Source organism: Neopelma chrysocephalum, unplaced genomic scaffold (genome assembly GCF_003984885.1).
Source record: "Neopelma chrysocephalum unplaced genomic scaffold, ASM398488v2 Primary Assembly neopelma1_75, whole genome shotgun sequence".
NCBI lineage: Eukaryota > Metazoa > Chordata > Aves > Passeriformes > Pipridae > Neopelma > Neopelma chrysocephalum.
In genome coordinates, this window is record NW_020897736.1 from 8,126,678 (window position 1) to 8,143,805 (window position 17,128).

Below are 17,128 nucleotides of genomic sequence, written 5' to 3' on the forward strand. Positions count from 1 at the left end.
ATAGAGATGCCTTTCTTCACTTTGTTGTTTCTTGTGACTTCTTACATTAAATGAAACTGGAATTTAGAATTTCTCCCTGCCTTGCTTGTTCATCTTTTCTCCCAGCTTGAATTTTCTGTTTTAGCCTTACCCTCAGGATTTCTTACCCCTGGCTCTGCCATTCCTAGCACTTCTTTTCTCTGTACTCAGCCGGGTCTCCCTCACTGTGACTTCAGCTGTAGGAGTTAGCAAAATTGGCTGCTTTGATTAGAAATGTGTGAGTGGAAGGCAGATAATAGCCTGGTTCTCTACACCTGATCTCCCAGTGAGGGGTCATTGATAGGGGTCAACAGCTGAAATAAGTGTCTCATCACATGAAGAGTTTGTGAAAGAAAAGCTGTACTGTCAAATAAAGTGGAGCACAGCAGCACTGGGAGCTGGAGGGGGCTGAGTTACCTGTATATTTAGGTTGGTTTGTGTTTAGCAAATTTTGTTCTAGGCAGGAGCTTCCAGGAACTGTAGAACCTAAAGTCTTGTATTGAACTACAGAACAGATGCACGTGAGGGACTTGCAAATACATGCTCCCAGAAATTAACTTTTTAAAGGGGCAAAAAAAGTTGTAGCCACCCTTCTGCTGATGCTATGCTCTTGTCTCATCTCACATGCAATGAGGCTGCAGGAATAATCTGGAAGCAAGGGGATTTCCTTGAGCCAGTTCACTGATGGGCTCTGATTAAATTATCTTCAGACTAATCCATTTGTTGATTGACATTTGTAACATGAAGACCATCCCAGATCATTTGACACTGGCCACTGGTGAATCATCAAGTTAAAGCCTTTACTTTAAATGTGACTGTTATGAATGAAATGTCAAGTGGTGACATTTGATATTCTGCACCAATTACTACTGTGCATGCAGGCACATAAGCACCATTTAAGCAGAGTCAGACTCAGGCTTTTAGGAGTTCAGGGATCAAAAGAGATAGACTGGGTCTTGTCTAGGTTTATAGACTACATGGCTGTTGAGACTCCATTAATCAAGTAGGGTAAAAAACAACCACTATGACTAATGGAAAAAGAGAGATGGACTAAAGGAGGTTGAAATGGACAAGTGCTTATTTTATGCCCTGCATTCTTTCCTCCACTTGAACAGCCACTGATGCATGAGTCAATCTGAAATGTATCAAAAAAATAAAGAGGTACTGTTCGGTTAAAGGTGACATAGAAAGAAGAAATCCAAGATCAAAAGTCAAAAACTTTCCAACAGCAGAAGGCACAGAGCTGTGAAAACCTGTTCTATTGCTTCTTAACTTGAACGGTCAACACTAGGAGAAAGTGTCCTACAGACAGCACTCCTGTATCAGGTGTGTTGGGAGTCAAAACCCTGTTCCCTCAAGAGCCTTTTATCACCCTTACATTTATAACAGCACCTGTATCACTTTGCTACTGTATTTGTCTGTGTTTCCCATGTATTGTGTACATAGGAAAGTACACATCAGGACTTTCAATCCACTGCGTTCCAGAGAAACTACCAAACAGAAGTGAAAGCAAGAAAGAGAGGAAGTCTGGGGAAAGAAGGAAAGCCTGGGGATGTATCAGGGGACAGAACCATGCTTTCAATGCAAAACCTGACACTAAACAGGTGGGGTTTTTTCACAGAAAGGTTAAATGTTTAGCACTAAGCTTGGTGGCTTTTTGAAACTTTTCAACTGAATGATTTTTGAAACAACTGTTGAAACTAAGTTTTATTCTTGACAAAGATGTAGAACTGGGATACTTCAGAAGTTCAAAGAAAAAATTAAAATTCTGAACTCAAAACTCGGGGGTTATTAATTCCCATGTGAACACGCACTTTCCAGCTTTCTTATTCTCTCTTTTGAACAAGGCATTGACCCTACCTACAGCATCCCCCAGTTGTTTGTATAGCTGCCTCTTGTTTTAGAGAGTATGTTGAGAGGAAGCCAGCATGATGGATAACAGAAGTCCTTTGACATACCGTGTCATTTATCACATAACAGCCTCAATCCTGCTAAGAGAGCCTTCTCCATATGTCACTGTCAGCTCCTGTGCCACCTCAATGCATCAAAAAGAAAAGTTTGAATATGAAGCACTGTAATTCCTAAGTCACAGCTCATTGCAGCTTTCCAGACATGAAGAACCATTCTGTCTATCTGCCAGCTTGTTTGTTTAATTTTCACTGTCTCACATATGTGAGAAATTAAGTTTTCTGTGTAGAAGAAAACCAGAAAAAAATCAGAGGTCTAACACAGGAAAGGAAGATAAAAATCTCTAATTTCATAAGGAATTCAATGTGACATTTTTAAGTGGAAAAACAAATGGCAGGCTATGACCACCAGGTATTAGACAATTACTAAGAGTCCCATCTTCTTCCTAGTCTAGGAAAAAGGTTCTCTAATGGGCTGGTGTGAAAGTAGAAAGCTTAAAGCAATGCAGATAAGCTCCTGAACTCAGCTGCCTAATGGAGACATTTCTCATCTGTTCAGCCCCTTGAAGGGTACAAAATGCAGCTAAAGCTTCCAGGAAAGCCTCTTGAGATTATCCAGCAGGTCCTGCTTTGGACTACCCTAAGGCAATCAGAACTCACTCCCTAATGTAAGATTTCAGCAAGTCAGTTCCCAGATGACACCTGAGAACACAAACAAGAGGAGTCTGGAGCCACTGCTTGGGCCTCATCTCTGCTCTGTTACACAAACACGAACCCAACAGTCTCTGTGCTGTCTCAAGAGCATTAATTAGCACAGATGGCAATAAAACCATGAGCCATCCACACTCTTCTGCCATTAGCCTAAAGGAATGTAACCTGGCTCAGATTAAATGAGTATAATATCAGGTTTGGGCTGCCTGTAGAACTCAAACCTCATCCTGAATTATCTTCACATCTATAGTGTCAAATAGTCAAGCCATGGCTCTCCACCCTATTTTTAGTCCCCAAAACATTCCTGCAACAGGATAAGAGCCCTTTTCTCAGCTTGCTCTTATAAACCTCCCTCATCCTGCCCTGCTCAGAGCCCAGCCTCTGCAGAGAACCTCCAGCACCATCTGGGCATCCGTGACTCTCCAGATGAACCCAGAACAGGCTCTTTTTAGTCCAAGTGCCCTTGAGTCAGACATAAATCCCACATCTAACCAGGCAAATTGTTCTACCACCCACCCTGGTTGTCTATGAATCACCATTTAGAAAGTCAAAGTTATAATCTTCTTTTCCCATTCTTTTAGCAGCTTAAAAAGCTTCCCACAATCATTCCTGGCCCAAACTTATATGAACAACTTCATAGATACATTTCCCAGGTTAGGGAAACTCCCATACTACTTTGAACAATTCACAGACTCACAGAGTGTGAATGGAGTTAAACTCCAAGAATTAAGATGCCATTTTAGATCACAATGTGTGATTTAAATGATATGGTTTGCCAGTTCATTGGGTAGTTGTAGAGCAATTTCTGTGTATTTCCACTTCATAAATATATAGTTTTCTTTCAAAAGAATCACAGGCAAGCTATGGCTTGAAAATAAATCAATAACCATTTATTATGATAACCCTTAATAATATTATTAATACAAAGAAACTTAAAAATTAGTTTTTTCCCCAGCAAATGTTTACTGACAAAGCCTCATCCTTCTGTGGCATTCACATTGCTATTTTCCTTTCCTGATATCTACTGTTTCTTAAAGTAGAATCACAGAAGGGATATTAAACACAATCTTCTTTGCAAGTGGTATTTCCATAAGCTGAGTCAAGTCAGCTGACTCAAAGGTTCCTATTTTTGGTGCAAACTTCAGTGTACTGAAGGTCTTTGAGCAGCAGTTTAGCATCAGCCCTAATAGCCTTCCGTTCCCATGTCAGATCGGACCTCTTCATCCTATATCTCAACTATTTGCAGTAGATGCCCAATATGGACATATTACAGATGTGCCAAAACAAGAGCCTGGTGAGTCTCCAGGAAGCCTATGAGCCATGCCACTGCAAAATCCTTCAAAGGCCTTCACAGCCCTATAAGCAGCTCTCTCCCTGAAGCTGCAGGAAGGAGCTCTGAATCAACAATATCACTTCTGCTTTCCTTTGTATTTCAGTCTGGCATAAAGACAGACTTGTTTATGTGTATGTAGGGAAAGTAGGAAGCATAAGAACAATAATTCAGCTAGGGGCAAGCCTTGGTCATTATTCGGGCCACTAGGCAACGGGGTTGAATTACGGCTTGCCGTGACAGTACCCTAAATAACTGTTAGCTGGAAATATTAGCTTGCATTACAAAAACAATTACGAGAGTTAACCATTTGAAAAAGGAAAACATGCTGTTGAAGAGCTGCCATTCAGCCACCACAGCTCACATTCCTCAGATTAACACAGAAATTTCAAAGGGAAAAAGGCATAAATTAATGCAAGTTTATGTCCAAGCAATGCAACATGTTTTGAGGATAGCACACAACAAAACATATGCATATTTGTGTTGCTGATTTGCACAAACCCATTCCCGCAGGATGAACATAATAATTGAAAATGAGAGCACAAATGGCCACTTTAATGCCTAAACTCCAGTTTGAGTAACTGTGCATGCAAACACATATCCATTTTTCAAGCACAACTGCATTCTTTCAATCCTGACAATCTGGATCAAAATGGCTTCTATTAGCATAATTATATGTGCATTTACACACACAGAATGCTGCATCACTTGGACCACAGAGTTTCTTGGCAAACCTCAAAACAAACTCCTTACTTAGGCTTACATGAGGTTTAGCAAGAATTAGCAATGACAGAGTCATACATGCAGCACAGCCAGTTTGTGGAAAATTAGATATATGCTCTTTAGGGACCAACCTTCCCATTTGAGCCTGTGCAGGTAAAATTATGGTTTCTGAGCTGCCACGTGTGTTTCTTGGAGATTAATAAGATGCTCAGGGAAAAAAAAACCCAAAAAACAGAAGGGGTTTGATTGCACGTAAGTGATTTCACTTCTGTAGTTTACAACATCTGCTGCAGACCTAGTTGCCACAACTTCTGCCTGACTGCTTAAAACCAGGAACTCCCAACACTCAGAGGCAATGGGTTCAGAGGGTATGAAAGAGCTACTTTGCACCAGTCCAAAGGCTGGATGGTAAGCAATGCCTGAAAGTAAAGCAGGTAGTTTGCTATGGCACTTGGATACCCTTTGGGACAAAAGATATAACAAATAAATTGCTGTCATCAGTCCACACAATCAGAACATATACGCAGCAGCCAAAAAAGGGAGAGGTATGAACACTATCAAAGTCAGTTCATTATAAATAACAGTAGTGAGCTGAGTTTTTATTTTTATAAGAAATTGTGTAATGAAAACATACATTTGATTTGAAGTATTTCTACTGTTTACAGCAACTGAGGCTTTTTCTTAATAGTCTCCTTTTTATTTACATTCCCAGCTCTATTAGTGTGCTGAGCCATTGATATGGACGCTATTTGATTTCTGAACAGACTGTGTGTTGGATGGGATTACACCCCTTTCAAAGCTGTCTAAAGATAGACAGAGAAGTTGCACAGTTCAAGGGTGCCCTCACCTGCATGTCAGGGAAAGAGACAGAAATTTCTGTGACTTATAACACTTCACCTGAAATCCAGCATGTGCACAAGACCAGGTAGCATATTCTCCAAACAAAGTTATTTGAAAGCAAACTATCTTTTGTGTAACATGCATATTCTGGAGGGGAAAACAACTGTTCTACAACTGTCTCAGGATTTCCACATTCAAACTCTACATGGGCTTACAGTAACACACTTGACAGGTAAATCCACAGGAGGTTTGGCTATTCCATGGAGATGGTTCAAATCACAAAGCATCAATTGCCTTTCCAGAGATCTCAGCTTAACCCCAAAGATGTTATTTCTGTCATCTAAAAATATCCATGTGAAACACAGTTTAATCTCCCATAGCTTCTTCTACTTCACTTTCAGACCTTGTGTGCTGTTGTCACAGGTGTAATCCTGACCTGTTTTTCCTAACATTATATCCATCTAAGCATACAATTCACTGCTACTCAAATGAGGTACTAAAGAGTTCTATTCTATAGACCAAGATCTATTAGAGACCTGGATGAGAGATCACCAATTTTTTTTCACATCACTGGAGCAAGGATTTAAAGCCATGATAGTGCTCTGTAGAAGTGACTGATTAGTGCAATAAACTACATTGCCACATAAAACCTCTTTCCCTGGTTCTTCTCATTTCTAAATGGTATTAAAATAGTTTATGAGTGTTCAGCTGCTCTGCACTTTACATCCTCTTATGTGCCATAACTGTTAGGGGGAAGAAAGAAAAATCAACACTTTTTCAATCTTTGCCTTTTGTTTTATGTTAATGACCTTTTTTTAGCTAACAGACAACGAATACAGGAAACAGTCCTCAAGAAGTAAATTTTCATTAGTGTTATTATTGCTATTACTGCTGGTAGAAGACACCATAGACCAGAGCTAGAACTGAAAACCAAATTTCTGCTTTAGTCAGTGTTCAGTAGGACCCCGTGTCCCTGGGAGGACTGGTACTTCACTCTCCTTCAAAAACTGAGCTTATGAATATTTTGGGAGAAAAATGGGGGAATAGGGAAAACAGAGAAGGAAATTGCTACCAGAGATGCTGTCGTGGGATGTACACGAAAAGAATCCTTGCGTTCACATCTTGTTATTGACTCACAACTTTAAAAAAGAGAACAACAAAAACAGCATTACATGAAGATGCTGACCTGATTATGAATTGTTATGTGTATTTAGAAATAAATCTTTTTTCCTATTTACATTCTGTGATATATATACAGTAGTATATAACAGCTCTTCGCCAAATATTACAATAATCCTTAAGTCTTTGTCATTTGTGACAAACAATAGCAATCAAATGGGTGAATTAATATCTAGACTATATTGTTTCACTACCACTTCTCCTCTGCATTCTGCTTTCCCAGACATAGAAGAGTCCAATGGATATAATTGAACATATAAGCATTTTTTATAAGGACACATCCACTTGTGAAATTTAACAAGCCAACTCTAAAAGGTCATGGAAAAGTTGCTCAGTGCTACACAACTCTGAATTTAGCATAATTTCCAAAGAACTTAACATTATAAATCATCACAATTCCCATGCAGAAAAACATCAGCTGTTACCCCTCTTAGGGTTATGGTATCATTGAGGAGGATTCAAACACTAACTCCAGTTTTGCAGTACGCATATTCCCACGGTGCACTGTCACTGGAGTTCTCTTCCCTGCCAATCTCATCATTTTTTTTGAGGGGTTTTTTTTCCTCTCCCCTCAGCTCAAACTTGGGCTATACAACTTCAAAGCTCTTCAGTTTTTCTAAGCCTTCAAGACTCAGAAGCTGCTTTGCAGGATTAAAATTGTGCTGCACCTTTCTCCTGACTCCCAGCAGTGCTGCCTGTTAGGTTGCAGAAAAGCTTTTGATTTCTCACTCTCTCATTACAACATTGACTCAATTTTCTGGATTTTATTTTCTTGATGCTTCTGTGGGACATAAAACTGGATTTATAAATTAGGGTGGTGATTTGCTGATACACTGGTGCAAATTTTGCCTGTGTAATTACCCTAATTGCAAGCACATGAACCACGTACACAGGAAAACAATTCAACTTCAGCTGGACCTCCGTAGGTACATTTTTGCATAGCAATTTTAAAAACAAAAGCTTTCAAATGAAGCTTATTTTTGAGGACAAGGCTCTTCATGTTTCTACACACTCTGTTTCCAATTGCCAGTCCCCAACCCAAGGTCATTATATGGCTCCTCTCAGAGTGCTTTGCCAGCTTTTAATGTTACATTTGAATAACAAATTCCAAACAGAGGGGAGGGAAAACTGAGAGAAAAACACATATATATAAATGTTGAAGAACAACATTACCAAAACATAAAGCTAACCTAACATAGAATATTTTAAAAGCAAACACATGGAAAAGAAGCTTTGCACTTGCAAACCCAAACTTCTGATTTTTTTGTTCATAGGCTTTCAAGAAGGACTTCTACGCATATTTCACAAAAAAATTATGTGTTTTAATACTTAAAAGGGGCCATATAAAATGTGAAATGTCACTTGGAACTTCAGGGATGTCCAGTTTTCACGGCAAAAGAAATACTGCTTGATTTATTACACAGTGTAATATATGAAGGTATATTACGAGAGACAATAACCCTCATTCCCAGGCAATTTCAGCTTTCCAGGTACTGTGGATATTGCAGTAAAGTATTGGACATTCTTCATTGCATCTATAAAAGTGAAGTTTTTACAATTTCATTTTGTGGACTTCTCTTTTTCCATCCTATGAATAACAACTCCATCACTGCATCTCTACCTTCCAACAGGCACTAACTCAGGTAAACAGATTTGATGTTGAGATAGGTGACCAAAACAGACCCTTTACTCATGATATTGGCTCATCCCCAAAATCTTCAGTTTTGCTATCAGTGTTTGATGTCTACCACAATCAGCTACAAGGTAACATCCAAGTTCAGCAGCAATGACAACGTCTCACTGTAGGTTTACTTATGCAGTCAGCTGGGTCAGGCTTTGCAGATACCTCCTGTAAATTCCCAGAAGGTATAGGACTCCTGATTTTTAATACGTTTATCCAATTCCTGCATTGATCATGCTGAGGTATTCTTCACAAGCTTTCATCAGGTGGTTGTGGAAGGCATTGCAGCAGAATGTTTTCCCCATGCCAGGATGTAATCCCAAAGAAGAGCTGTAACTACAAAGCTCACAGCTCCATGAAATGCATCCTGTGGCCAGGGCTGAGAAGATGGATCAGACTGCACGAGAGCAACAGCCCAACATCCTTTTCATTCTCACCAATCCTATTGCACAGCCTGTGCCAGTAACGCACCAGTTTCTAACAAGGGACCAGCTGCTCCTTGCCTGTTTCTATACAGAGCCTAGCATGGGCACAATTGTTATGGGAATAATATACCACAAATGGGACTCAAATAAGCATAATAACAAACAAAAGGGATAATGATACACAATCAAGCTAACAAGAATTATAATATAATTCAATCATCTCATTAACTTTACTAAAAGCTAGCTTTGTACACCAGTCTCCTGGCTCCTGAAAATGTCTTCAAAGGAGCACACACATCTGATTATACCAACTCCCATCATCAGTCAGGAAAACAGACATGAATGCAGAACAAAAGGATTCCTTTCTGAGCCTGTGGAACAACCTGTTCCAACTAATATTCATGCTAACTTGAAAATGCAAGGTAGAACCTATTTAAAATGAACTAATCTCTAAATTTAAAAACTGAAATGTTTTGTAATTCAAAAGAGTAACATCACTGAGGCCACACCCAGGGACTTTTGCAGTGAAACTCCCAGGTGACCTTGCATCACCAGCACAAATTGGAAAGAGCGAGGGTTTCAACTCATTGGGTACTTTACTGTTTACGAGCTTACAAAGACTGCACGTGCTTTTGAAACTGGCAACTGGGAGACTAATGCAACAAGGAACAATGCATTAGATCCTTCCAGTTTTTAATACGGCCATTAACTAATTACTTTTCACGACCATTTAGAAGACAGACAATATTGCCATCTCCATTCTATTAGCAGGAACAATATGGCACTTCCATAAGAAACCTGAAAACAGGAGAACGAGGTTCCAGAATTTAGAGCTTAAGAAACCAAGACCCTTTTCACACCAGACTTTCTAGTGCCCTGTCAAAAACTAGCAGTTGTGTTGTTCAGTTATTAGACTGGACACTGCAACAAGCAGTTATAAGCAATAGATTGTTTTCACTCTCTAGCTCAAGCTCCTGGAAGCACATGGGATATGCTGAAGATATAAGAAATTGCAGCAAAGCACCCAAAATTTCAGCTACACTGCTGCTGGGGAACAAAAGCACCAAGCAATAAAGCCAATCACTGAGACAAGGCTGGTGCCGAGTCCCACAGACAATGATATCACATAGGCTCCTGTTTTAGAGGCTCAGGCACACAATAAATTAGGTGAGGGTGTTAAAACAACAGCTGGCTGCTAATTAGTCACAACCCCCCTCAGCAGGGTATCAACAAAGTGGCAGAGAACATCTCGAGTAAATTAAATTTTAAAAAATCCTACTGCAATCACTCCCCCGACAGACCCTTCCTTCCTCTTCCCTCTCGGCTTTTTATTTATTGTAATTACTTTAGTAATAAGATTTGTTTCCTTGTTATTATATATATTACCATGCAGGGCAACAACAACAACAAAAATATAATAGCTGGGAAGAGTTATGGAGCTTATTTATCTCCTTGGCTGTTATTGGGCCGTTGGGTGGAGAGAGCGATGAGGAGGTGGGGGCCTGGGAAAAGCAGTAAATAGAAAAGAAAGCATATTCCTCGGGAGCAGAGACATATGGGGGCATATTTACAAAGGAGGAAACACTGACAATGAGTGAATAGAGCTAATAACTCAGGGGGCCCAGCAGCTCTGGCTGATAAAGGAAGGAATAAACAATCCTGCACTGGAAGTGCTGTCAGAGAGGAGAGTCCTGGGGTGCAGCTGTCTTCAGAGGGATGTTTATCACTGAAGGTGAGCCAAGGATGGGCTTCAACATCAGCACAGCACAAGGGGCCTTGGTTGAGGCTGGGGCACCTCCCACAGCAGAGAGGAACTCAAGCAAGTGGTGCAGGGCCAGACCCCATTTCTGGCTCCACCAAGGAACAGTTTGAGGAGATGAGAGCTAAGAAATACTGCAGCTCATATTTTATCTCATGCTGTGCAGGCACTAGCTATATTTGCTACCCTAAGCTCCCCAATTCATCACTGTCCTCTCAGTGGAGGGCAACAGAAGCAACACCTGAGGCTCTGAAGAGCTGCAAAAACTTCTGCTCCACTTGAGGAAAATTAGCCCACACTTCATATGCACTTCCCAGAGCCACAAAGTGTGCCAGTACAGATGTTCATATCTTTATCACCTCTGAGGTCTTAAGGAAACAACCTGTGCAAACACACTTGCCACGTTACCCTGGCTGTGCTTGAGTTACACTTTGTGAGTAAGGGTTGAGTCTTTGCCATTTTACAAAATGCTCTTTTTTTTAATCCAAATATGCTTTGGTTTCCATATGCCTACCCAACTACTTTTGTTAAGGTGGTGACAATTTAGACTTCTGAAGAAAACAGGGAGGACAAACTCATACAGCATCTGTCAAAGAAGAGCAGCACACTGGTCCTGTAGTAGCAGTCTCCTAGAGAGAGATTGCATTAATTCAAAACACTCCTCTCCCAGCCCTCCCACATCTCTGCACTATCCTTAGAGAAACACACACATCATAGATTAAGTAGTCTGGAGAGAGCCTTTGGAGTGTGTTTGCAGAGTGCACGGCACCAATTTAGTTATGTGAGGCTAGATTGTGAGAATTAAACTTCTCTTTCAATCCTCTGACCACAGAGAAGCAATAAAGGGGGCATGTCTGCAGTTGTACAGCTTCATGTGACATCACCTCAAGATTTAGTCCTTGAGGATGCAGTTCTGGATCATAAACTAATTCCTTAGACTAGACATTAGCTTTTTTTTCCCCATCTCTGATAATTTCTGCCTCTTATTGCCCCAAGAATGCAATATCTCAGTTCAGCATTAATATAGGAAAGAAAAAGGTCATATACAAAGAGTACTTTTTGGGTATAAAAACAAACATGCTTCTGCTCCTCCTCTTGAGATTGTCCTTCAAAACAGAAAGTTTTTTAGTTCCAAAAATTAAGTGGCAGCACACTCCCTTTTTTTCCTTTGTAGCTTGAGAGTGTGCAGAGGAAACCTTCTCTAGAAGGGATTTTAGTGGGCATTTCTCTCTCTCCATTTCAGTAATTGTCAAAAAACTAATGCTCTTCCCTGATGGATTTGAAAAGGTAATGAACAAAGCCCCCTGAGTAAACAAGGGTGGAATAGACAGACTAAACAAAAGGGGAGGGAGCATCAATGGACAGACAGGAAACCCAGCACCTCACTTGCCTTACCTCGGAGCAGCAAAGATTACTCAGCCTGTGTTGTGGCAGAGCAAATGCAGGAGGGAACAGGGTGTTTATAAACCAGGTAAAGAATAGTCTGTGGCTATAATCCAAAGTGGAAATCAGGATTTCCTCTACCTAACTGCTACTGTGGTTACCCCATGGCTTTGAAGAAATCATGTGGCTTCCAATAAATTTATCTTCCTTTACCAAAAAAAAGACTCACCAGATCCCATCTCCACTCATTGGTTCAATTAATTTATAAAATGCATCAAGTTCTTTTCAACAAAAAGCCTCTTTAATTCAGCAGGAGAGAGGGAAGAGTGAGAAAAAGGAGGCAGATGAAAAGAAAGAAGGGATGTTAAAAGAAACAAAAGGAAGAGGAAGAAGGTGGCAGCACAGGAGGGAGACGAACTCAGAGGGCTGTGATACTGGGCAGCAAAGGATTTGCCAGTGGAAAGAGAATTTCTGCATACACAAAATTCATAGATACTTCATAAGCAGTCTGCATGGGAAGTATTCTTTAACACAAAATCATTTCCCCGGGACCTTCCACTTCTTGCTTGAGCAATGATCTTGCAAGGCCAATCATTTTTAATTTAATACTTCTGGGAACTGGAGAGAAAAAAACTCACCCTGAAATAGGCACAATTGGCAAGAATCAAGTGTTAGCATTTGGCATCATTTATTACTGCTGTTTATGGTGATATAAATTAGGTTATACTGATATAATTAATAACCCTAAATTTAATGTGTAATAAACAGCAATATTTATCTAGACACCGCAGGGTCTGGAGAAGTCCAGCCAAAAGCACTAAATGTTGGCTACTGTGTTGAGTGAGCACGTGCGTGGGAGTGCCAGGTGTGTGTGTAGATGTCTTGCAGGTCCAGCAGATGCTGAGGAACAGCTGCAGGAACAGGCTGCTGACAGGAGGATGCACAGCAGGCACACACAGAAGGCAGCACATGAACACATCATGAGTTAGCACACAGCTGCACAGGCATGCGTGAGCACACGCAGCTCGATGCTCAAATGTGTGATAATGAGTTTATATGGAACACTGTGGACAGCAAAAAGTGTTCTGTTTCTTTACAAAACCTCTTTTTGTGCTGCTATAATCCGGCTTTTTACAAGTTCTCTCTCTGAGTCCTGCTTTCTGGATTTTGCACAACTGCAACTATAATTAATCTACTTTTGGGTAGAAGGGTTTCACTTGAACAGATTAACTTTTTTAAAGCAAAAATTTTTAATAAGGTTTCATTAGAGGCTACTCTGCACCATTTCTCCCAAATTTAAAGTTTTCCAAGAGCATTATTTTCCACATTCTACAAGTTAAAAACAAGCCTAATAGTTCAAACAGTAGTAGATCTAGATTGACATTTCAAATTGCTCTAAGGTTACATATGTCACTCTCTCATTCTATAAGGAAGAAGACTCAGGCAAAAGGCAGAGGCAATGGTCTTTTAGTCCAACAGTAGCAGAGCCAGGAACAAAGCACAGGTTTCTCCCTCACTCATTGCCATTTTCTACCACATTCCTAATGAAGGTGATACTTTTCTTCATGGATTCTCTTACACTTCATAGATATTAATTCCTTTTAAAGCTTTCCATTTTACTATGATGTGGTTTAAAAGGGAGCTACAGGTATGGGTGAAGGTACCGAGCCATAAGGCCGAACAACACTTACTACTTTGGATTATCATGGAACAACTTGTGGAAAAGAAAGTCAGACTACAAGGACACTAAGTATATGGCTGTCACTTCAGATTCACTTACATTACCGGTCTTGGAAACTAAGACTATTTTTTCCTTGTAATTTTTATCAAAAGAAGCAAAACTAAAATATATAAAGTAACTATCAGGTCAGATCCTAGATGTATGTGAGGCAGAATCCCATCACCTGCAGCGGTCAAAAGCCAGTGTCTGGCAGAAAGTATAAGATTAACTTTATGAAAAGCAGTATCCATTATTTAACTTAAAATATATAACCATTATCAGATCAGCTGAATATTGTTTGACAAAACTACACCTGAGTGCTCTTCAAGATGGAGCAAAACACTGTGCTACACAGCAACACAATCACTCACGAATTCTGTCTGAATTGAACAACATCCAATTAGCTGCAGAATTCGGTAGTGATCTGTATTTTTATGTGATGACAGCCCCACTTGTACACGCACACTTGCATCACTGCTGCCTTCATTTAGCATCAGTGACAGGGCTCCACATCTCCATCTCTGACAGACAGGGATGGATTCTCCAAGCACTGACTGAAGCAAAAGGGAGTGTGTAGAGCTGCTTCCCGGCTCAGCCCCACACAGGCAGAGCTTAATCGCATTACTGCAGCCCTGCCTGTGTTAGAGGAGCATTCTCTGCATGTAACCTTCAGATCACATTAACCAAAGCAAATACCAAGGTCCTGATCATCTTGTTGCTGCATGAGGCTCCCAAAGTGTGATGGTGCAGTGCCCTGCTGGGATGAGCCCTCACCCACTGAGCTGTGCCTGCAGCAGGGAGCCAGCTGGGGAAGGGGCACAGCTGGGCTGCTGGAAAAATGCTTTGTAACCAGGCACTGGTTATGCACACCCCAGCACACAGGGCTGGGGATTAAGGAGAGTGAGGAAATTCAAAGTATTGTCAACAAAAAGTAATCCAACTCTTTTTTAAATAAAGATACAGAGACACCAGGATGAAAGCAACAGAGGCACTGATACAGGAGATATCTTTGTTTCACAATAAAAGATAAGATCGCTGGTTACCACGTGTAGGTGTTCCCTGTGTCCAGCACAGAGCCAAGATACTTGTTGGCCTGGGTAGTGTGTTTGCTGCATTCAGCATGCCCAGTCCTCGCAGGGGGAAGGTATAAGAGCACAGCAACTTGTATAAAACTAGAAGAGAGCAACAGATTGGGATGTTACACACACTCTAGCAGACACAAAAGCAGACCTTTTAGGGGTGCCCGGTGGGACTTCCACAGCAGTGATTGTGAATCCCAAAGCAAACAAGTAATTTCATGAAGTGAGTTATAAAACAGGTTTCAGAGATGTAAGAAGATACTTGCTAAATATTTTTTTTACAAGTGCTATTGTCAGTGATGGACTATGGACCGTCAGTGGTCTATGGTCAGTATGTGAGATATGGTCAGTGATGGACCAGCTTCCTCAGAAAATAGTTCCCTCTTAATGTTGTCTTGAAAGATAATAAAGGTTATTAGAGCATTTAAACTTAGACAACCTTTTTTAACTCATCACTGGATTTAACTACAGTTCAAGCTCATCTGCACCAAGGAAAGCAAAACACCCTCGTGTGTGACATGAGCCTAAGTAGTATATTGCATTTAGGTGTCACCTAGAGCCGTGTCCTCCCTCCTGAGGGTCCCTTCCTGTTATGTTCACTCCCAACAGCTGGAGAGAAAGGCCAGTCATTCCCTCCACTCCTGCATCTGTTGTAAAGTTTAAGTGTAGTGAAAGGAGGGAAAAGCCACAACCTTTTTTCTTGCTTCTTCTGTCTGGAAGGATCAAGAAAGCATTTGGTGCCAACGGAGGCTTCATATACCCTGGGGCTCTATCCACCTATTCTGAACAGTCCTCCCAGACTCCTGGAAGACTCAGGTCCTGGGGACCACAGCAGCTGTGACTTCACAGACTAGAGCCTGCCAGAAAATCCCAAGGTGCTCCCTGCTGAAACTGAATTAGTTCAGAACCAAACTCAGTGCAGTTGTTGCTCAGGATTGCTTTTCTGTTCCTGCAGCACTCCATCTGCCCAGCCCAACCCCAAAGCAGGTGGGAGAATGTATCTTAGGGAAAGTTGTTCCTCCATACTTTTTTGTGTTTCAATACTTATTTAAGCCCATCTTCTAGCTTCAAGATTTGTCATGTGTTCCACTTTAATAAGTCAGGGGACACAGTTGTTGCCAAAACCTGCAAGACCTCATAGCCAGGTCAAGACACACAAGTGTGTGGGATGTGATCATGATGTCCTGTCCCTGCATCAGACAGGACCAATAGTTATCAACTTACAGCCACTCCACAAACACCCAAGGTGAACAAACTCCACTATCCTCAGAGACAAGTAGATTTTTTTTCCAGCTAAGTGCAAGCCTACCTTATCTTAAAGAACTCTTCCATGTTTCAAGGGGAATTATTCTTCCACTGCTTGCACAGCAATATTTATTTCATGTCAGCATATTAGGAGCAGTTGTACTTTTTCCGCTCATGTACAGAGAGAGGGAAGGGAAGTTAGTGTGGGTGGGCAGGGATAGTATAAGGCAAAGAATGAAAGAAGGAATCAGTATTTTCCAAGATCAGTTTCAGTATCTCTTAAGAAACGTGGGAGGGAAGATTGAAAAGGAGGTGGGAGAAGGAGGGAGCTTCACTATATGGAAATATTTCCATGAAAATGTGAAAATTTAAGAAATCCTTACTCATCTTCCCCCCCACCAGCCTATACAAAGCATTAATTACAGCCAGTTCTTGCCAAGCATATCTGTCTTGCAAGTGTGGTCTGCCCTGCTGCTGAAGCAGAAAGGATAGACCTCCATTTATCAAGAAAGACTCTGTTTCTCCAGCACAACTAACACTCCATCCAGGCAATTGAGAGATCTCTTGGCCACAGACAGTACAGAATCACATACACCTGACAAATGTAAGACAGCACAGTAGGCCATGTCTCAGATTCACATTTTCCATACAAGATTGATAACAGAATGAGTAAAACACAAGGCAAAGGGAATTCTCCTGACCATTGAAGAAAAGATCTGGTAGGTGCACAGGGGTAAAACCAGCAGACAAACCCAGTCAAACCCCAGAAGAAGTACATATCACAACTCACTTGCCATTGATGACTCCATCAGGATTAAGCATGGGCACAATCTTGAAAATGAAGCATTTCCGCAGGAGATCGGCGATGGGATCACTGCTCACAAGGAACTCCAAGGTCCCCTTCATCACCCAGCTGGCATTGCTCTCACCAGGGTGAACACGGGCTGTTAGAAACACATAAGGACGATTGCCTGGAAAACAAACCAAAAACATCCCAAAACTGAACAGGGCTTTTCTCTGAATAATATCTTGTCAAGTAGATTTTATTCCTTTTGAATTGCGATAACAATCTGAAACATATTTTAAGGAAAATATCCATCCCTAAATGGTCCAGGCATTTCCTCAGAT

General features: G+C 40.9%; 1 protein-coding gene across 1 annotated transcript in view; it reads right to left on the reverse strand.

Annotated features, from left to right (window-relative positions):
* Positions 1–17,128, reverse strand: part of AGBL1 (ATP/GTP binding protein like 1) — a 249,726-nt gene that overhangs the window by 148,593 nt on the left and 84,005 nt on the right. Inside the window, exon 16 of the mRNA XM_027688705.1 lies at positions 16,791–16,971. Coding sequence (XP_027544506.1) covers positions 16,791–16,971 — 181 coding nt within the window. The remainder of the gene's footprint in view (positions 1–16,790; positions 16,972–17,128) is intronic.